Source organism: Myodes glareolus, chromosome 18, assembly GCF_982192425.1.
Source record: "Myodes glareolus chromosome 18, mMyoGla1.1, whole genome shotgun sequence".
NCBI classification, from domain to species: domain Eukaryota; kingdom Metazoa; phylum Chordata; class Mammalia; order Rodentia; family Cricetidae; genus Myodes; species Myodes glareolus.
In genome coordinates, this window is record NC_142043.1 from 36,111,079 (window position 1) to 36,132,772 (window position 21,694).

Below are 21,694 nucleotides of genomic sequence, written 5' to 3' on the forward strand. Positions count from 1 at the left end.
AAATGTCGTGGTCGCTTTGGAAAAGTTTGGCAGCTCCTTCAAATATCAAACATAAAATCACCACAGGGTCACAACTCCAGTCCTAGGCACTCAATAAAAGGGAAAGAAGGCTGGTTTTCTTTGCTTTATGTTTAAAAACCACTTATGAGTGAGTGCATGTGGTAATTGTCTTTCTGGGTCTCTGGGTTACCTCACTCAAAATTATGTTTTCTAGCTCCATCCATTTGCCTGCAAAATTCAAGATGTCATTATTTTTTTCTGCTGTGTAGTACTCCATTGTGTAAATGTACCACATTTTCCTTATCCATTCTTCGGTTGAGGGGCATTTAGGTTGTTTCCAGGTTCTGGCTATGACAAACAATGCTGCTATGAACATAGTTGAGCACATGTCCTTGTGGCACTATTGAGCATCCTTTGGATATACACCCCAAAGTGGTATTACTAGGTCCTGAGGAAGGTTGTTTCCTAATTTTCTGAGAAATCGCCACAATGACATTCAAAGAGGCTGTGCCAGCTTGCATTCCCACCAGCAATCCCAGAGAATTTAGACAACAATGAGGACACTAAGAGAGACTTACATAGATCTAATCTACATGGGAAGTAGAAAAAGACAAGATCTCCTGAGTAAATTGGGAGCATAGGGACCTTGTGGGAGGGCTGAAGGGGGGAGAGGAGAGACAGGGAGGGGAGCAGAGAAAAATGTAGAGCTCAATAAAAATCAATAAAAAGAAAAAAAAAGGGAAAGAAAACCATAGCACATAGGGAATTCTGGGAAGATGGTAGGGAAAGAAGAGAGCAATGACAACGGTAGAAGCTGTCTGATGTAACTCATTTGGATCTGGATTTTAATAAGGGCTTACAACTTCCAAGAGGAGCTGTGGACAACACATCCAGCTAATTTCAATCAGGTTCTGCTCTTAGCACAGCAGCACTCAAGGGTCAGGTCCGCAGCCCGATGGTAAGCAATGTGTGTGTTCCAGGAGCAGCCTGCACACAGCTGGTAAGGTCCAGAAAGGGCAGAGAGGACTCTGTCCTTCGCCCTGAGCATCTTTGGGGCGGCTACTGCTTTGGGTCACACTGAGGCAGACAAAGAGGTAGAGGCCATGGTGGTACTTTTGTAAGACTCTTTTTCCTAATACTCTTTCCAGAAACTGGGTAAATTCCCAAGGACTGAATGTGCCCCCTGCCCTTCTCCACGTCTTTATCTTCTCTTTGCTCTGAGGAGAGATAGACCTTAAAGACTAGGTCCTTCCAAAACATTCATATATCAGTGAAATCAGTCACTGAGATACCCAGGGAAAGGGGCAGCCACATTAATCATTGGCACAGACAGCCTCCAGCAATCAACCAGATGACAAATAGTAGCAAAACAAAACAAAATAAAAACAAACAAATAACAACAGAAAAGCAAACCTCAAGGAAAGAGAATCTGAGTTCTATACTGGCTACATTATTAACTGTACCGCACAGCTCTCAGTAACAATAATGACAAGGTCAGAGAGGATGCAAAGGAACAGGAAAAAAACCCCAGCTTATTCAAAAGATAAAAATAAACCAACCAAATGCCTCTGAAAAAGACCTGATGGTGGCTACATTAAGACAAAGATTTGAAACAACTGTCTGAACGAGGTTCAAAAAGCTAACAACATGTGTGAAGAATATCAGGAAAACAATATGTGAACAATATTGAAATATTGACAGACAACCTGAGAAGAAAGGGCAAAAAAAAATCCTGGAAATGAAAAGTACAAGGAATGAAGTGAAAAACTGACTAGACAGCTTCAAAGGCAGAACGGAGCGGGCAGAAGAATCAACGGGCTTGAAGTTAGGACAAGGCAAAGTAGTGAATCCAAAGAAGAGGAAGAAAAAGGATGGGCTAAAAGTAAACATAGTACAGGGGACTTGAGACAACTCCCCAACCTAACGAAAGAAAGAGATATAAACATCTTAGAAGCTGGGTTACATTCAAGTAGGCTGAGTTAATGACACACATTATAATCAAACTATTAGAAGACAATGATAAAATGTCTTAAAATCAGCAAGAGAGAAATTAAGACACATGAGAGGAACCCACCTTTCCCTTGCAGCACTTAAACAGGACTGAAATATTATTATAATACCATTAAATTCTGTTCATTAGTTATAAGCTTTTATCAACATCATTCCTTTCAATGTTGCAAAAGATCACACAGAAACACAGACTAGATCAAGGATTGCCAACAGTGGGAAGAGAAGCATTATGGGAAGAAAGGGTAGGTCCCTGCTAAGGGGCATAAGGTTTCTTTTGGGGAGTTTACATGTTCTAAAATCAGATCATGTTCACATACACACAACTGTTCAAACTCACTGTACTGTGTAGAAAGGCTAACATTATGGTATGTCTAATGTCAACAAAGTTGTTGCCAGAGGGGATAAGGATGAAGGAAAGGCTCTTTTCAGAAAGAGAACCAGATACAACAAATTCATGGACTGGAGAGATGGCTTGGTGGTGAAGAGTACTCCTGCTCTTGTGAGTTAGGTTGCCAGTACCCTATCAGACAACCTATAACTGCCTGGACCTTCAGCTTCCAAGGGTTCTGACACCTCTTCTGGTCTCCGGGGGCACTGCACAAACATGCATCTACCACACACACACACACACACATTCACTCACACACACATTCACTCACACATGCACGCACTCACACACTCTCTCACACACAATTTTAAAAACAGCTACTAGAGGAAAGATGATACTCTGTGAGATGGATGGAGAGGTCGTCAGGAACAGAGAGTGATAGAAATGTGGGGACATCCAAATATCATCAGGAAGTGGCAGGCTGGACTCCAATCAGAAGCCCCTACACAAACAGCACAAGTCCACATCCCGGCCCTGCTCTCCCCATCCCAGATACCCACATCCTTCCAGGCCAGCATCTTTACAGATGTCGTCTCCTCTGGTGGGATACCAGGTTCCCTACTTTCAGCTCCACAGTGGGCTCACTGACCCTGCTCATCCTTCAGACTTCAGCTCTGACTGACTTGGAAGGATCACAGCCCCCTCAGGGTGAACCAGCACCTCCTTCTACAGGGCTGCAAGAGTCCCTGCCCTTTCCACTCGCGGGGCAGAATCTGTTGGGTACTCGTGTCCTTGTGTGATTACCCGACCTGGTGCCTGCCTGCAGATGCACACCTGCTCCCATAGCCGGTACACTTAACCAATCTCTCCTCTTGGGGAAAGAAAAAGACAAAAATAAGTTATGACTTAAACTATTGTTCTCTAGTGAGTCATGCGAGGATCTGCCTTCTCCCTTTTTATAGAAAAAAAAAATAAGTTTCACATTATTGAGGCAAATGGAATGTGCAATTCTCACAAAGTTCTTGTGAGAAATCTCTGCTGAGAAACGGTGCCAGTTTGCTGCTTAATGATATTATTATCCTCGGGAACAGAGGAACTGGACGGCTGTACCCACGGAGCAGAGGCAGTGACATTGAGACTGGATGACACTTAGTATACATCTCCCTCTGTGACAGATGCCTGCGTGTTCAGGAGCAGATACCCGGCTGCTTGTGATCCTTCTTCTACCTGGATGTCAGGAAGAGGAGGCGGCAGGGACAGACCTAGACTGACAGCGGGTCCTGAGCAAGGGGCTCAAACGGGGGAACACCCAGCTGCTGCTGGTGGAGCCTGCGCCGAGCAGAGAGGGGAAAGTAACGGAGCTGGATGGCCTGTCAGTGTTGAAGCTTCCTAAAATCTTTTAATTAAGTCCCATCTTAAGTAATAATAATAAACCTTGGCCTGGAAATACAAGCCATCCCCTTTCTTGCCAAGTATGTAAATTTGAAAGTAACTATATATATATATATATATAAAAAGACTAGGCTAGGTACTAGTAGGGCACCAAAAACACAGGGGCACTAGAAACACTGTCCAATGGATGAATGAATTAACGAACCACTTCTTAGTACCACTCATTAGAGAAAAGAGAATTTCCTATTAAAAATGAGATGGCATGCACATCCCGTTCACAATTCTACTACCCAGGCCACCTCGCATTCCCAGATTTGAGGGACAGAGTTTAAAATCTGTGACCGTGCCTGGCCATGTCATAGTTCACTAGCCTGAGAGGTATCCCGTGTTCCCTCACACTACAGCCAGACAGAGCTGACACCTGGTGGGCTCCAAGGGGCTGCTGTGAGAGAGTAAAGGATTATGGGTGCCCAAGCGGGCCTGGTTTAGAGGCCTTTGCCTCTCCCTAGGGTTCCTTTACGTTGTGGTCAGGTCAGAGACGGCATAGGCAGAGAGACAGCAGGAGGTATCGGCCACAACTCTTGGGAGTGTTTCTTTGCAAACAAAACACACGACAGCTCAGCCACTCACAAAACAAACAGCATCGCTTATGAGCACACAAATAGGATCTTATGTAAGACAGACTACTGCTTTCCGAAAATTGCATAACGGTTGATTTGGTGGTAGTTGGAGACCCTATAAGGAGGCGAATTGAGTTCCTTGGTGGAAGTCACATGACCACTCTAGCTTGACCACCTTGGTCACATGCTTGACCAGCAATCTCTACCACACAAACACACCGGAGTGAGGGCCACTTCCTAGACAACACTGGACAACAGCGTCCACAAGACCAGGAGTGAAAACATTAGTTTAGACATTTTCAGGTTGTTAGTATAGAAATATGTATATTTCAGATTTCTGACCAAACCATTACTTCAAAAATAGCTAAGCATGGGAGCTTCAAACTTTTACAACCTTATTTTAGAAATTTTATTTGCATAATTCTTGGGGAAATATAATACAAACCCTGCTAATGCTGGGGTGTGTCTTGCAATGACACCTTTAACTTGAACACTTTCAGTCTCGAGACATGAGCCGTCCCAGGGGCTGACTGCTGAACACATGTATGGCGGACAGGACCATTTTTACAAGCTGGCTTGTTTCTAATTTTCTGAGCATATTAAGGTAACACACCCCTTACTCACGCATACCCTGAAAGGAATGCTTGAGTTTTCCAGAGTATCACGTGTATGACTGGTGCTCCTGCAGGTTAGCAGGTGCCTATCTGAGGAGATGTAGGTAGGAAAACACGATCCAAAGCCTATGAGTAAGGCAAGCCACTGTGCTACCCTGGACCACTCAAAACAGGCGGAATTAGACATGAAGGTGAAGTAACTCTCAGTAAACTCCCCGTGAAACAGTAGCAAAGATGAAGGCTCATCTACACACGACTTTCCCCAGTATCAGACATCATCCGTAAGGAATCCCTGAGTTACTGGGTCACTATTCATATGTAACGATAGAAAAAAAAAAAGAGGCTTAAGTGGTGGATTATCTGATTAAAATCCTCAAGCAATACCCACTGCCAGGATGGCAGGTGGGCCCCTTCCAAAGATCAGCTTCTCAAGACCACCCACCCAGCCCGAGGGCTGAGACGGATGGACAGTCTCCTGGGTTCAATGGAGGCTGCCATACCAGGAATTTTCCAACTGGGGTAGGAGACATACAAAGTCTTTACTTCTACTAAGTAAGTGAATTTAAACCAGCCACGCTTCCCTCGCACAGAATTACAAGGTGCTCAGAGGCAAACAGCCCTCAGGGGTGAGGTCGGTGGGCTGGAGGAGGTAGCTATGTGCACAGGAGTGCAGACAGGGTATCATCCGTGGATGTATCTGCCAGCTGGGAGCCGGCCCTTTAACGCTGAGCTTAAAGTAGTAACTGCAAAGTCCTTTCTTCTTGACCTCTGGCTTTCGTCCCTCCACTCCAAGGATATCAATTATGCCATGTAGACCCAAGGTACAAGCATGAAGCAATAACACACAGAGCACTCTGTTTACCTAGCCTTCCGTATCTCTCCTCCTCCCTCCTTCTCCTTTCCTTCCTTCCTCTTTCTCTTGTATCTGAATGTGTGTGAAAGGAGAATTATTTCGCTCCAAAATCCACACACCTGGAGAAGACAGGATGAAGTACACAAGAACACGGATCACAGATATCCTAGAACATAAGACACCAGGTGCTGAAGGGCTGGTCTCAGTCTCAAGGACGGACAAGTGCCCGGGCCCTGGCAATGACCAAGTGGCCTGCCTCTCTGGACTCACCCCACCTCCCCACCTTGCTCTTAGGGGCGCACCTGGGGTCAGGCCTGACGCATTGGTAAAAGGCAGCCATCTTCCTGAGCGCGCAGCGAGCCTCTGACTCTCTCATCCTTCTGGAAACTAGCAGCAGGGAGTAGAGTGGGCCTCCCTGTCCACCCGTGAGGGGTTCAGGGCTCTCAGGATACCACTGGGCACTGGGCACAAGTTCTTGTCCCTGCTCCCCCAGCAACTCCTCAGAGCCATGAGGAAGTGGGGTTTCTGCCAACCACGGTGCTGGGCGCTCCGGAGCTCCTTGGGCAGGTGTGCAGGCACAGGGCAGCTACAGCTTTCTGAGACGCTCCAGTACTTCCTTCTCCCGAGGGCCAGGAGTGGGGGTGGCCTGACTCCTTGGGGAGTTGGTCTGGAGTGGTTGCCGCCTGCCTCACCGTGACTGGAGTCGCTTCTGCACCACAGAGAGCAAAACGCAACAAACACGGGGCATTGTCTCACTGCGCTCCCCAGGAAGTGGCAGAGGCTGAAGTCAGGACTGTACCCTCTGGCAGGAATGAAGACAGTCTAAACAGACACTTGGCTCCTCCCCTTGGCTATCAGACTATTGAACTAAGGCTCCCAGGAAACCGGAATTCCTCCCGGAGTCTCACACTGAGGAAAGGAGAAGGCTGAAGCCTGTGGCGACCAGAGGAGGAATTTGTCTCCCGGGAAGAGATTTCACAGTTGTGACAACTCAGATCACCGCACAGGAGAAAATGAAGCTGGGACAAGGACAGCTCAGTGATGGGCAGGACCACACCCTGGCCAGGGCTGCTTAGTTATACACCCCCCGGGCCTCTATTTAAATGGCGACCCTGAAGAGGGACTTCGGGAGGGCTGGACGACTGCATCTCTGTGTTCTTCCCAGCGTGGCCACAACGAACACACTTGGCTCTCTAGTTTTCTTCATTATTCTATCTCTTCAGTTGGCTGACTGAGGACAGGGTGTCCCCAGCCTACGTGTCAGGCTAATGGCCCAGGCTTTGACCCTAACAACCCTTCATGTGAGGAAGATCAGAGCCTGGGAAGAGAAGAGATCTAAGGCAGAGAAAATCTGAGACATGTTCTGAATTGAGTCACTTCCACGCTCGTGCCTGAGCCACACTGCCCTTCCTGCCCCACCAGGTCCACTCTGCAGAGCAAGGGGCAGGTGTGGGGTAGGGACACGCCCATCTCCACCCCACATGCTGCTTCCCAGCGTCCCCTTTCCTTTTAGTTCTGTCTTTGAAGCTTATCACAATTCCTTGGGCACCAAACATTGGCAAACTGCTTTTCCCGGGGCCTCTCAAATGCTGCTTTGTAGTGGTGTACAGGCTATCTTTCAAAAGCACTTCCCTCCCCCCTGCCCCCACCCCGCTGTAGACCACACCTGGCAGGTGTAAAACCACGCCCACCCAAGAAGTCACCAATGCCAGCCTCTCTGGCTGGGCTCTCTGCCTCTCCCTGCGACAAAGCCAAGAACTTAGTGACATCCTCTCTGCCTACCTGCAGCTGTCACTTCAAAATAATAGACTCCAGCAACCAGCCTGGCAGGGCCGCCTGACTCAAGTTCAGCAGAGCCCGACTGCTGACTGCCGAGGGCTGCTACAGTCAGCAGTTTCTAAGCAACGTCTCAAGTGTTGACAAGAAAGCTCTAGGCAACTAATGAGTGTGGGGTGTGACTCTGTATTATTAAAATCCAGGCAGCACTATGACTTCTGAGGGTGGTTCTAAAAAAGTCCCTTTTCTACTTTCCAAAATGACTTTATACAGAGCTCTTGCCCAGAAGTTTACAATCTAAAGAGAAAACTGGGACAAGAACAGCGAATGGTGACAAAAAACGGGACCCCAAGGGCTCTGGAGATCATCTGAACCCCTTTTCTCTTTGTGTGGGGTTGGAGTCTGCAGACCCACCGCTCCCACCTCTCCTGCCTTCTCTTAGGGAGAGGGACAACAAGCTGAGAGACGGTCCTGTGTGTCCTGAGGAGCAACTCAGAAGCCCATGCAGCAGAGTGAAATGATTGATGTGACAGGGACAGGACCTCCGGGCTGCTGCTCCTAAGGAGCAGTATGAATTAGCAGCAAAGGAGGCAAAACCGTATGACATCAACATCGGCACTTTTACCCAGTGGAGTCAGACAGATTGAGTTTAGGGGCCATGTGGTGGTTTGAAAGAAAACGGTCCCCAATGGAAATGGCACTATTAGGAGGTGTGGCCTTGTGGGGGCAGGCTTTGAGGTCTCATTTGCTCAAGCTTCCCTCACTGTGACAGTCAACTTCCTGTCGCCTCTGAGTCAAGATATAGAGCTCTCAGCTATTTCTCCAGCACCATGCCCGCCTGCACACTACCAGGCTTCCTGCCATGGTGATAATGGACTCAACCTCTGAAACTGTAAGCCAGCCGCCTCAATGAAATATTTTCTTTACAAGAGCAGTCCTGGTCATGGTGTCTCTTCATAACACTAACAACCCTAACTGAGACAGACCACTATGCCACGTGCCAGTTCTCAGGGGTGACTTGCCCTCTCTCAGGAATGTCAAAAGTGCTTTCTCCCTGCAGTGACTTAGCATCCAGATGGTGCTCAGCACAGAATGACCCAGGAGGGGAGCTGTGGCATCTTGTGGTTGTACCTCTGCATGTCCAAGGATCAAGCTTCCTTGAAAAGCAGGAAGGCTGATGAGAGTCTCAAGCCTCGGCACACATCTCCACCTCCCAGCATGCTCTCTGGGGCACAGTGGGCACGTTTTACACGGCTGCTCATTTTTTAACCAAAGTATCCAGGAATCACTCTTTTCGTTGTGCTTCCAATGGCTAAGCCATATATCTCTAGGATGAAGACTAGTAATATCTATGTGTATTTTTTAAAACACAATTTACAAACTGCAACAGAAAATATTTAATGTAAAAATATCTAATGTTTTCATAATAGGACCTCTGTCTCGGTCTGTTTTCTCTTTCTATAACAGAATAATACTGAACAATTTACATACTGGATAATTTATAACAAATAAAGGTTTATTTATCTCATAGCTCTTCTGAGGCTGCTGTTGGTGAAGAATCTTGAACAGCCTAGGATACCACACCATGAGAAGAACACACATGAGACAGAGCCAAACCAGTATTTATTTGCTTATTTATTGTATTTTTTTTTTGAGGTAGGGTTTCTCTGTGTACTAGCCCTAGCTGTCTAGGACCAGGCTGGCCTAGAACTCACAGAAATCCACCTGCCTCTGCTTCCTGAGTGCAGATTAAAGGCATGTGCCTCCACATTTGGCTCAAACTGGCTTTTTTACAGGTCCACTGAGGTAACTCATGACATCATGGATAGGTCAATTCATTCTTAAAGATCTTACCTGCCAATCTCTTTCACTGTGTCTTTTATTTTGCAAGCGTCTCTGCGTGTTGGTAAGTGTCTGCATGTTTACATGTATAGGTACGTGTGTGTGCGCGCACATGCTCACACACATGCCTACATGGAGGCCAGAGGCTGAGGTCTGGTATCTTCCTTAATCACTTATATATTAAGGAAGGGTTTCCCATTTGAACCCAGAGCCTGCAGATTCAGCTAGCTTAGCTATCCAGCTTGTCAACTTGTCTCAAGGACCCACTTTCTCTGTCTCCAAAGTGCTGGGATTATAGACAGACTGCCATACTCACCTGGCACTTATGTGAGTTCCCAGGGATCCAAATTCCAGTCTTCAGGTTTTTGAGGCACTGGCCTTTATCTCCTAGGCCAACTCCCCAGCTCATTCATCTTTTAATGCCGCACAATGGTGTGGGAGGTCCTTCTGTCTATGTGTTGGCTTTTATTAGTTAATGAATAAAAAAACTACTTTGGACCTATAGCAAGGCAGAACTTAGGTAGGCAGGAACAGCTAGGCTGAATGCTGGGAAAAAGAAGGGCAGGGTCAAAGAGAAGCCATGGAGCCACTGGAGACAGATGCTGGGATCTTTAGCCGGTAAGCCACAGCCATGTGGCAATACACAGATTAATAGAAATGGGTCAAATTAATATGTAAGAGTCAGCCAATAAGAACCTAGAGCTAATGAGCCAAGAAGTGATTTAATTAATACAGTTTCTGTGTGATTATTTTGGGTCTAAGCTAACTAGGTGTCTAGGAACTAACAAGCAGCCTCTCTCCAACAAACTTGGCACACCAACGGGGTAGACTAAAATCCACATAAAACCTGAGAAAGCTTGAAAAGGAATTCTAGACACAAAAATACAAACAGCTTCTTGCTGTTTGCTGTCAGCATGCCGTAGTTCCCTAAAGAGAGGTTTCCCTGATTCAGCCGCCATCTTTTGAAATGCCGGCTTTCTGGGCCTTGCTGTCAGCATGACCTCTGACTCTTTTGGGAGATGGAACATTTGGATGGGGTTTGTGAGCAGGCTGCTGTAGCAGGCCTAATAGTGACATGGACTGACTGTGTGCCTGAAAATGGGGCTATGTGCATGGCTCTCAGAGGTACTAGTGGCTCTACCATGCTAGACTGGGCAGGCAAGCAGGAAAGTACCATATATACTATGGTACAGCTTAAGTTTTAAGAAGCGCTTAGCATTTTAAAAAGCACTCCTGGACAGTAAAGAATTACAAATATGCAATAAAGACAAATCCAGATGAGTCATAGTATTGAATAAATGTACATAGACTTGGAAGAGAGAAGAAAAAGAATATAGACAGTCATGAAATAAAGTTAATGCTTAAAAAAGGGTAAAGTTTTTAAAGAGACAGTACAGATAGTCATGGATTAAAAAGAGTAAAGAAAGATAAGCCACGTAAAAATGGAAAATTCATAGAGAGTCTGGATTATGTATATTATTGTATTATCTTTGAATTTTTTGACTGTGAATGAGCTAAGTACAGAGAAATATTTCATTGTATGGGCTGATAAACTAAACCAGCATGTATATTATAAAGGTATCATGACTTCCAAATTTGGGTTTAAGGATATGTTGCTTTGGAAATGAGTTCTTCTTTTGTTTCCACAGCAGATAAGAACCTATGGATTGCTTCCAGACTGGTGAGGTTTGATGGAACAAGAACCCCTGAAGGTTGCCATGAACACCCCCCAAAATTACTATGTCCAACAATCAGTAGGAAGCAGTATGGAGAAAACTATGTCCATATTCCCATATATTGTCTATAAGTATTTGTTTACATTTAAAGGGGGATATGATATAGATATGAATAATTTGCATTGGTATGGATCTTGGTTTAGTGATACAAATTTAAGGTCAATTTTGTTATCTGTATACATAGTTCTGATCTTGATTTAAGGTATTGTGTTTGTGTAGCTCATTTAAAATGTAATGTATAATTAAGAAATATGTTAATAGATACTCATCTATAATAGTCAAGCTTGCAGTCATGTTAGTTAGATTTTATAGCTGTATAGAGATATATTTAAGTTAGATAGGAATTCTTCAAATCTTTCAAAGGCCTTCAGAATAGGGCATTTAAAATGTTTAAGAACTTAAGACTTTTCATGACAGTGAGACATATCTGCTCTTGGCAGCACCAACCTACTTCAAGAGGATTATGGGCATTGAAGAGGCTCCTTATGGAGTTGGTTAGCCATATGGTCAGGAGACTGCTCTTGCTTAGACTGCTTGATAAACTGGACATGCAGGACCCACAGAGAAATGACTGCTGAACTTGCCTAAAGGTGAGATGGTCCTTGGGGGTTCCTACTATATGAAAGAGGCTGCCAGACGTTCTGCAGGATACAGAAAAAAATGATTGACAAACTGCCAATATAGGCGGAACTGTCTTTGAAATTTCCTGCCTCATGGAAAACTCTGCTGGATACTATAGGCCTGTAGGTTGAAGATGGATGCCCCAACAGTACAGAAGAACTTTGGGTGACTGACCAGGCCACGAGATGTCTTTGTCAATTCTAGAATTTTGAAAGTTGCTTACAATGCACTTCCTTTTTACTTAGGTAATATTATATCCTCTGGAGTATTTGATGGAGTTGAAGAATTTATAGTTATAATTATAGTTTTCCTTAGTTATGATAAAAGATAAAGTAGATATAAGTATTGTAACTGTAATTATTGTTTGGTAACTGTTTGGTTATATGTAATTTTACTGTGTTAAAGTTAAAGCCTTTCTTTTTGTTTAAACAGAAAAGGGGAAATGATGTGGGAAGTCCTTCTGTCTATGTGTTGCTTTTATTGGTTAATGAATAAAGAAATGGCTTTGGACCTATAGCAAGGCAGAACTTAGGTAGGCAGGAACAGCTAGGCTGAATGCTGTGAGAAAGAATGGCGGAGTCAGAGAGAAGCCATGGAGCTGCTGGAGACAGACGCTGGGAACTTTAGCTAGTAAGCCACAGCCACATGGCAATACACAGATTAATAGAAATGGGTTAAATTAATATGTAGGAGTCAGCCAATAAGAACCTAGAGCTAATGGGCCAAGCAGTGATTTAATTAATATGGTTTCTGTGTGATTATTTTGGTTCAGGGCAGCCGGGACAAACAACCAGCCTCCTTCCAACATCACAAGGGAGATTAAACTTCAACTTGAGTTTTAGTGAGGATATTCAAACACAGTAACATCCTAGGCTCCCTGTGATCACTTTATTCAGAAGGATTATCACAAATGAAGCAGGTTCTGGATAGTTCCTATTCCCTCTCATCTAATGCTCACACCAATTGGGGTTCAAAGCTTTAGCTCAATATTGCAAGAGAAGGATACAGGGTCTCAGAGGATGGACAACTAGTCCAAGATCCCTAAACCAGCAACTGAAAATCTGATGCTCAAATCAAAGCTTGTACATCGCCCAAGTGTGTGTCTATCCAATGATGGCAGCTACCTGCAAAAAAAACACTGGCCAAGAGCTTGAGGGATTAGTCAAGTTCCATCCCTTTGGGGCTGGCAATCAGACAGGCTGTATCAAAAGCCTTTTAGACCTCATCCTGCAGTGATGATCATTTCTCTTCTGGGACATTTGTCCTAAAGAAATAAATGAAGGGAACATCCTAGGGATTCATCAGTGTGAAACATAAAGAGACTCAAGACACAGCTAACGAAAGTCATGTCATGAATATGGGAGAATGCCCACGGTAAACTGCAGAGAGGCATCAACATCTTCTGAACATGAGCATTATCATCTAAGAGTCTGACGAACAAGGATTCCATCTTAGTCAGTTTGAGCTGAGGCCTGGGACCCTTGATCTCTGAGATCCCCCAGGTGATGTCGATGACACTGCCCACATCCTTCCTTTGATGACAATGTGCTGCAAGGTGGTGCAGGCAGAACCTATCTTTATTACAGGGAAGGTTCTCTTGGGTGGAAGTGTAGCTTAGTAGTAGAACCTAGCATGCATGGGGGCTCTGGGTTCAGCAACCAGCTCTGAAAAAAAAAAAGAATAGCTTATACCTAGTAGGAAGGAAAGGAGAAGGCTGAAGTCACATCTGGGTCATGGACCCTGCATTGGAAATGTTCACTGTTTCACTAGATGGTGTCAATTTTCTCACTGAATGTATATTTTTGTTCATAATTAGAATATGCTCCAACAGTTCCTTGTAAAGATGAGTCAGGCTTGAGTTTGAAGCTGAGTTCTTTTCCCTGTCCGGGGCTCTGTTCCCTCCCTCAGAAACCCTCAGGAGGCTGTGAGTATTCAAGCAGGGCCCGTGTTTGAGTTTCCACCCTGGGTCTGGCACACAACTATCAGTCTCAGTCCTTACCCCTCCACTGTTGGAGATGACAAGCCAGGTCTGTCGCTTTCCCCAAGACTGGCTTCCCTATCCGTCTTCACATTGTCTCTGCCACAGAACTGAGGAGAAGTTTAGAACTTAGATTGCCATGCTGCACAGGAGACCGCCAGCTTGCCCAAGGCAGTCAAGAACCTTCCAACCCAGTCAGAACTTCTCTTTTCGGCTCCGTTCTCCACAGCCTTTCTTGCACACCCCACACAGTGGCTGTGCTCTGTCCATAGGGCAGAAACAGGGCCTAAACTAGAATGGCCTAGGTCAGGAATACAACCCTGGGGTCCAGCCATCTGGAAAACAAGCTGAAGGAGCCTCACGTCAGGTACCACTAAGCAGACCTACCCCAGCCCCTGAGGGCAACCCTCACTCATGCATGAATTTCTAGGCATGGCAATGTGATTTACCTCAGGTGAATTCTGAAAGTTCAGGCTGTTTAAACAACTCTGGGAGAGAAGATAGGTTTGTGAACCCAAAAGTTGGTTGGTTGGTTGGTTGGTCGATTTTAAATAGGTGCAACTTAGTCAAGTTAAAAAAAAATAAGTCAGAGATGTTTACAATGTCATTAATATATGCATTAGCTTCTGAATCTTCCCTTAGATGGGTGTTGCTCAGATTAACCTTTATAAGTAACTCTTCCCACTTTACATATCCTTTTGTTGATTCATATTTCAAAAATGCTATCACACACACACACACACACACACACACACACACACACACACACACACGACAAATCTGCCGTGGACCACACAGATATTGAACCAAGTCCCTCAAATGGAAAGAGGTCCCATAAGGATCTGTCCCACGCACAGGCTTCCATTGTTCTCTCCAGCAGAGTATAGCTAGGGTGAGAAACCAAGGGTGGGGCTGGAGAAACTGATCAGCGGTTAAGAGCACTTGCTGCTCTTGCAGAGGACCTGGGTTCTGTTCCTAGCACTCACATGGTGGTTCACAATCTACTGTAACTCCAGTTCCAGGGGATCCAGTGCCCTCTTCTGACCTTCATGAATACCAAGGCATCCACATCTATGTTCTAACACATACACACATACAGGCAAAGAATTCACAATAAGAAAAATTAAGATTAAAAAAAATCAAGAAGTGGAGAAAGAGTAGGAGAAAAAGGAGTAGGAAGAGGAGGAGGAGAAAGCTCTAGAGTAGCTCCCCTCTGAAAAAAAAAAGACAGTAGAAATTGTTCCATCTTGGGCCATATGGGGTCAGTTGCCATGGGCACACCCCAGTACACCCCTACCCTCTCCCAGAATGCAAAAGAAACCATTTGAGAACTTCTTCAAGATGGGACCAAGTGCTGTGACCTCTTCCCAGGCCCTTGAGAAATCTATGCTGCAGAAATGAGGAGGTTGCGGAGCTAACAGGAAGATCCCCTGGCGAGAGGTGGCTCAACCGGTAAGTGTCTTAGGCCAGACTCCTACTGCCATCAGCTGTTGCCCACCATCCACCTTTGGGGCAGCCCAAGCACAGGTCACAAAGACATGGGTCCTTCCTACAGAGAACGGCTTGTCCTCCCTGACTGCCACAGCGTCACTTTCAGCTGAAGTCACAGACACAGACTGAGGGACCACTACCACACCAATGCTGTCCCCCAGATCGTGTGAGCAGAAGGGGAAGCATTCTCACAGTAACCCCACTCCTACTAACCTATCTTGGGCCTGACTACCTCCATTTTCCTCTCCCTGGGCCCATGAGACATGGGTCAATACCAGCTAATCACCATGCGGATTACATACATATGTAGCGAAGTCATACAGCAAGGTCCTTTCCCATACTGCATTGCCCCTCCCCGCAGCTGCCGCAGTTAGGCACTGTGAGGTTGGGGCCATGGACAGAGTGTGATCCAGTCCCTCATCCAGCAGACGAAGGCACAGCTACAGAGAAAGACTTTGCTTGGGTTTGTGGTGAGTTACTGGCAAAGGCACAAGTAGGTGCCTCGCCACCTAATTCTCAGCTCCCTGCTCTTCTTCCTGATGCCATGGTGGCTCCCAGTGAAGCCCAGCAGACTGAAAGCCCCAGCTTTATCCTCCCAGACATTGTGTTCCCAGGCGACAGCTGTCAGGCTTGTCAGTCACTCTGCAGGGTATGAGGAGGCAGGTCCTATCTCCGACAGGAAAAAAAGAAACAACCCAGCTGACAGACAGAACAGGAGAGAACGGAACAAGCCTGGGCCAGCAGATCTGTTATCCAGTGTTCTATTATCCACAGGAAGCTCGGTGCAGAAGTACCCTGAGGGTAAGACACGTGAGCACAGAACTCAATCAGGAGCATCAGGAATCACTGGGAATAATGTATAGCAAGAGACCAAAGAAACCTGCTTCAGCACTAAGAACAGAAATAACGGGTCATAGGTGACAAGAACCAGCTGGCTAGTGGACTCTACATTTGCCCTGGGGGGTAGGTGGGCAGGCTGGTGGCCTGTGGGCTGAAGGGCACCAATACTAACAATTTACTCAGACATATTGAGCACTGTTGCTAGTAAATGTGACCTGTCTATCTGTTGGCTTGCACTTAGTCAACTCCCAAGTTTTCCTCCAACCAGCTTGATCCCAGGAGAAGACAGACACCTGCCAACTGGCTTGTCACACTCAGGAGCAAAGCCACAGTGTTCCAGGGATCATCCTGAAAGGGCATCCGAGTTTAGAGCTGAATGTGGAGATTTTGAGAAATAATGGAATTATCAAACCCCAAATGGTCCATTTTCACTTGTCTGCATTTTTAAACTCAGCAAATATGCAGGTCGTATTTTAATGCCTTTATAAGTCTAAAATCACCTGGGTGGGTTAGCAACTTAAAAGGTATTAAATTAGCTTCTATTTTAACTTTAATCTAAAAATAGCTTAGCCAGTCAGTACAAATGCACCACACAGCTTAAATCTTTCCCATCCTGTTACAAGTTGTTGATGTTGAAGGCAGGTTCATCTCTTATTGACAGGGTTTTTCTCCAAGAGCTGGGACCTAGTAAGGGCCAACTTCATAGTCACACCACAGAATGCATGAGCTAGACTACAGTGAATGGTTAGCCATTTAGATGAATGTATTGGGCGTTTCATTTTAAAGCAGCCACTAACCACAGCTTCTGCTTTAGGAGAGGCCTCATTTTTACCAGAAGGAAAGGTGAGGCAAAAGGGCACCACCTGGCACCACCCTCCTATGGCCCGTCTGTGGCAGACATTAACAATCTATCACAGCGTCCTTCTCTGGGCTGCTCACAGCACAATGCTGCAGACAGCTACTTCCTGCCAGCTGCTTGGATCTATACGTGACTACAGGACATTAGCAGAAATATTGATAAATCTGTGGAACTTGGTTCTAGCCTTCTAATGTCCCCGAGAAGCTGAGTGATAGAGGACAATCTCAGGTGGTACGGTCCCTTAGGAGGTGGCCACATGACTATTTTTAAATGACATTTTAAAAAGAAGCGTCTCTCACTAGCCCAAAACTTTCCAAGCAGGCTAGGATGGCTGGCCAGTAAGCAGTGAGGGTCTGCTTGTCTCTACTTCTTCAGTTTTGTTATTTCAACCACATAACACCGTGCATGGCTTTTTATATATGGGTGTTGGAGATCAAATTCAATTCCTTATGCTTGCTTTACTGACTGAGCTATCTCTCCAGCCCAGAACAAAGTTCTTTTTATATAAAGATGTTTTACATAGATAACACATGACACATGTTTGAGCTGATGCCAATATACATTTGTTTATTTTGTTTTTTCGAAACAGGATTTCTGTGTGCAGCTATGGCTGCTGTGACTCACTCTGTAGACCAGGCTGGCCTCAGACTCATAGAGATCTGCCTACCTCTGCCTCCCAATTGTGGGATTCAAGATGTGCGCTACCACTACCTGACAATTATCTTAAAAATATACTTCTCAGTGGGGTGGTAGTGGTACAGAGGCAGAGGCAGGGGGATCTCTGTGAGTTCAAGGCCAAGATGGTCTACAGAGTGAGTACCAAAGACAGTGAGGGCTATACAGAGAAACCCTGTCTCAAAAAACCAACCAAACAAAAGTCTAGTTCTCAAATGTTTGTTGTCCAGAAAAATCAAGCCATGATAACACCACAAAGCCCCTCCTACCATCCTTGCCACATGGCCCAATTGCCACATCTAGTCCTCTGCGTGGTCTCCAGGGGAAAGGTGGGCCCCTCTGCCATGCCCACATATGCCAGCAACCTCTCATAGCACCTCAGTCATAAGAAATCTTTCCTCTCCCTGGGCAACCAGCAAGCTTCTCTACCTACCTACAATTGGGTTTACATAGTTACTCTCATGGACTTTGAGGCTTGCATGTGTGTAGGGGGCATCTGGTTCTTTTATACTTGATGTCCTGATTTCTCCACTCAGTAGAGGCTTGATAAATATGATTCAGGAAGCCTCATTACCTAGGTTTAGAAAACTCAAGGAGAGCGTTCAACAGAAAGCAAACCTTCACTCACTACAAACAAACGGTATTCTTTGGAAATTTCACACATGGAACAATATATCTTGATCATGTCCACCCTTTGCTCACTTCACATGTTCCCCCAAGACCCCCACATCTCATCTCCCTCCCAACTTCACGCCTTCCTAAATACTCGTTTTTAACCCACTGCGTCTAATTACTACTGCTCATAAGCACGTGAGCATGGGTCCATCCACCAGGCCATGGAGAACCTACCAATGGCCAAACTCATAAAGAAAAGTGGTTCTCCTTTTCACAGAAGCATCCACTGCCAATAGCCTGCCAGCTAGTGGTGGGACCCAGGGAGCTCTTCCCTTCTCTGTGCTGGACATTTAAACTGACCGGGTCTTGGGCTGGAAGTCAGTGCTTTTGTGATTTCTTGTGTGCAACCGTCTCCATGTTCAGAGGACAGCGCTGCGTGGTACCCTTTCACACTCTTTCCACTCTCTTTTCTGGTCCCCAGCCTTGGATGGGGTGTGGGAGAATGAGATAGATGTTCCACCTATGGCTAAGCACTCACAGTTATTCTCAGCGCTTTGAACCCCAAAAAAATCTCAGTATTAACTACTACCACTGCCATAATACGCTTCTCTGACCAAGGCTGGGAGCAGCACAGATATATGGATAGAAGCATAAATATTTAGAAGGTAGTTTGACAAAGTGACCGTTTAGAAGAGCATCAACAGTCACACACTAAGACCTATGACTTCTCTAGTCATTAGTTTGACCATGTTTACAATACCAGGCAGGAAACCACTCCTGCAGAGGAAGCCTCAGATCCAATCAAGACAACATGTGGTTACCACCAGTGGGCACATCTAGGTCTATACTGTAGCACGCAGGGTTGGTGTGGGATAAGTCCACTGATGTCTTTTTCTCCTTAGCAGCCCACACAGCTCTTTCTGGCACTGTGAAAGCTGGTCAGCACTGTCTTGGTCAGTTTGAGATTGATCTCTCTATTCCTTATAATCAAAGCATGTAGTATATTCAGCAATAATGTCTTACTATCTAGTTGCAACAGGCAACCAAGCACTAGCCTGTGTTGTTTTCAGTGTCTCTGAAAATCCTCTGACCAGTAACTTGTAGAGAAGTTGCCTGGCGCTAAGATTTTCATCTAACGGCGCATGTCTTGAGAGAAGCATCATTTATGGGGCGTTTTGCTTTAAACGTCATTAAAATATTTTTAATAGGTTTACAGACTAGTGGGGTTCCATAAAGCTCCTTTATAATCCTTAGTTTTGGTTAGCTCCCCGCCACTCTCTGTCCCCATCACAGCCGTAACCAAGAGCACTCACTTTCAGAAAGCTTTATCATGTTAACTTTCTTCTAAACCGCTAAGACAAAAATTATTCCCAAATAGTTCATTTTGTCTGAGCCATTTGGTAAGATTCTCTGACAAAATGCCCCTGTGTGATTCAGATGCGGGGGCTGCTCTGGTATGACATAAATATCTCCCTCTTCTATAATTCCAAAGCATCACATTTGGAGAGCAGGGACATGGAGCAATATGGAGACACATTTGGCTCATTATGTGCAAACACCTAATATTCCAAATCACTCCAGCCTCCGTCTTTCAAAGACTTAAAAAAGCAGCACCCCCCATTTTCCTAACTATTTCGAGGGGGTGGGCACAGTATACAGATGCCCACACCTCTCGGCACTTAACGTCTCTTGGGTCCAGTCGGCTCCTCAATTAGTCTGAAAATCTTTGAAGATGGTACCAATAAGCTTGATGGTTTCTGCACATGCCAAGCTGTGATGGAACCAAGTGGATACTTAATAAACTCAGAGTTACTGATATAAGGACACAGAGTACATAACTCCACTGGCAAGGGTCATTTGCAACACTGCCATGGGCATGGTGCTCCCTTGGGAGGATTGCCACACTCCACTGACTGATGCACAGGAGAGTGACCAAGGAGGGCAGGTGGGAGCCCAGAACAAATAAGGACACTGGGGATTTCTCACACCTTCCCCTTCCAGTAAGCCAAAGTGTGACAGTCACACAGCTTACCATGAACTGCAATTCTTCTAAATGCTCTCTCCTGGATTCAACTGAACTCAACACTAGGAACATCTCACTTGAGCCAGATGACAAGAGTCCTTCATCACCAAGCAGACTAAGGTAGGGGTGTGGTTCAGGGGCTTGCCTGACATAAATTCAGACCTGGGTTTGATCTCCACCAGCACAGTACATGCACACATGTGCACACGTGTATATAGCAAGAGTGCGCATGCACACACACACACACACACACACACACACACACACACACATACACACACACTTCAGAGTCCGGTCATCAGGTGGCAAGTGGGACTGGAAGGAAGCATCAGTACACAAGAGGGGGGCTCTCAAGTTCATAGGCAATGGGACTCCTATTTCTATTTGGGGTGCCTGCTCCTGAATCATAACAGGGTTTCCAGTTCTCTGGCATGAGGTCAATAGAGAAGGGGGACCCTAAAAGTTCTTATCCCATATCCCTGTTTTACCAGATTTCTGACCAGGGGCAAGAAGGTTGCTGTGGCAAATGGCCACAAGAACCACTGGACAAACATTTGTAGTTCTGGGCTCTAAGAGAAGAGAGAAGTGTAAGGAGAGCCCTAGGTGGGGCACTGCCTGGAGATTATGAACAGGTACCTGTAAGACCACTTTGACACATTCCCTATCTTCAGGGGCCAAAGCTCTTCCCTAAGGACTCCACTCCCAGGGGTGCCAAGGCTCAGGTGACTTGCTGAGTTCCTTTTCACAGTTTCAGGCTCTGAGAGGGGGCAAACCAGGCTGGGACCTTCCTCTTTAGAAAGTCTGCCCTCCAGATGGTGGCAAGCGCTCTCTTGGGGGGTCCCAGAGGCTTTCTAACTGGCAGGTTAGATGGGGTACACTGGGCACCTGCCTGAAACAAACAAACAAACAAAAACAAAAAACAAAACAACCCCAGGAATGGGAGGCTGGTGGATCCTGTTTCAGTTTCTACCCATGGGCTAGAGTCCAAGATGGTAGGCCCTGTCCCAGGTGAATGTGCACATCCACCAGGGGAGATTCAGAGGCCTCACAGAGGGAACTCTAGTATCCCTGACATTCACAGAGGAGCCTGGGGTGCAGCAACTCAGTCCACTTGGGAACAGGTCAGAGTTATACACCCTCAGCCTTCACCAACATAATTACAGGGCCCTCAGGAGATCCAAACGTGAGAAACGTGGCTTTTAACCAGATGGCTCTCAGTGGGACTCAGGGGTCAGGTCCTTTTTAAGTTCCCCAGGGATTTCTGGTGGCAGCCACGGTGAAGCAACTATTCCAGAGGTTTGCCAAGGGTTTTGGATGTGACCTTCTCTGCATTAGATGAGCCCAAACTGGGGTGCTGTGGGGATACACTCCAGTTATAAACAGGCAGTGCTCTGCAGAAAGACAAAGAGCTGCTGCAAGCT

General features: G+C 45.8%; 1 protein-coding gene across 4 annotated transcripts in view; it reads right to left on the reverse strand.

Annotated features, from left to right (window-relative positions):
• Positions 1-21,694, reverse strand: part of Cracdl (CRACD like) — a 125,554-nt gene that overhangs the window by 57,594 nt on the left and 46,266 nt on the right. Inside the window, exon 1 of one of the 4 annotated variants that reach the window (XM_087898077.1) lies at positions 6,120-6,630. The exons of 2 other annotated variants lie outside the window; for them this stretch is intronic. In XM_087898077.1, coding sequence (XP_087754203.1) covers positions 6,120-6,193 — 74 coding nt within the window. In that variant the 5' untranslated portion in view covers positions 6,194-6,630. Of the gene's footprint in view, positions 1-6,119; positions 6,631-21,694 lie in introns of those variants that run through there. One more of the 4 variants, XM_087898076.1, reaches the window with a different exon arrangement.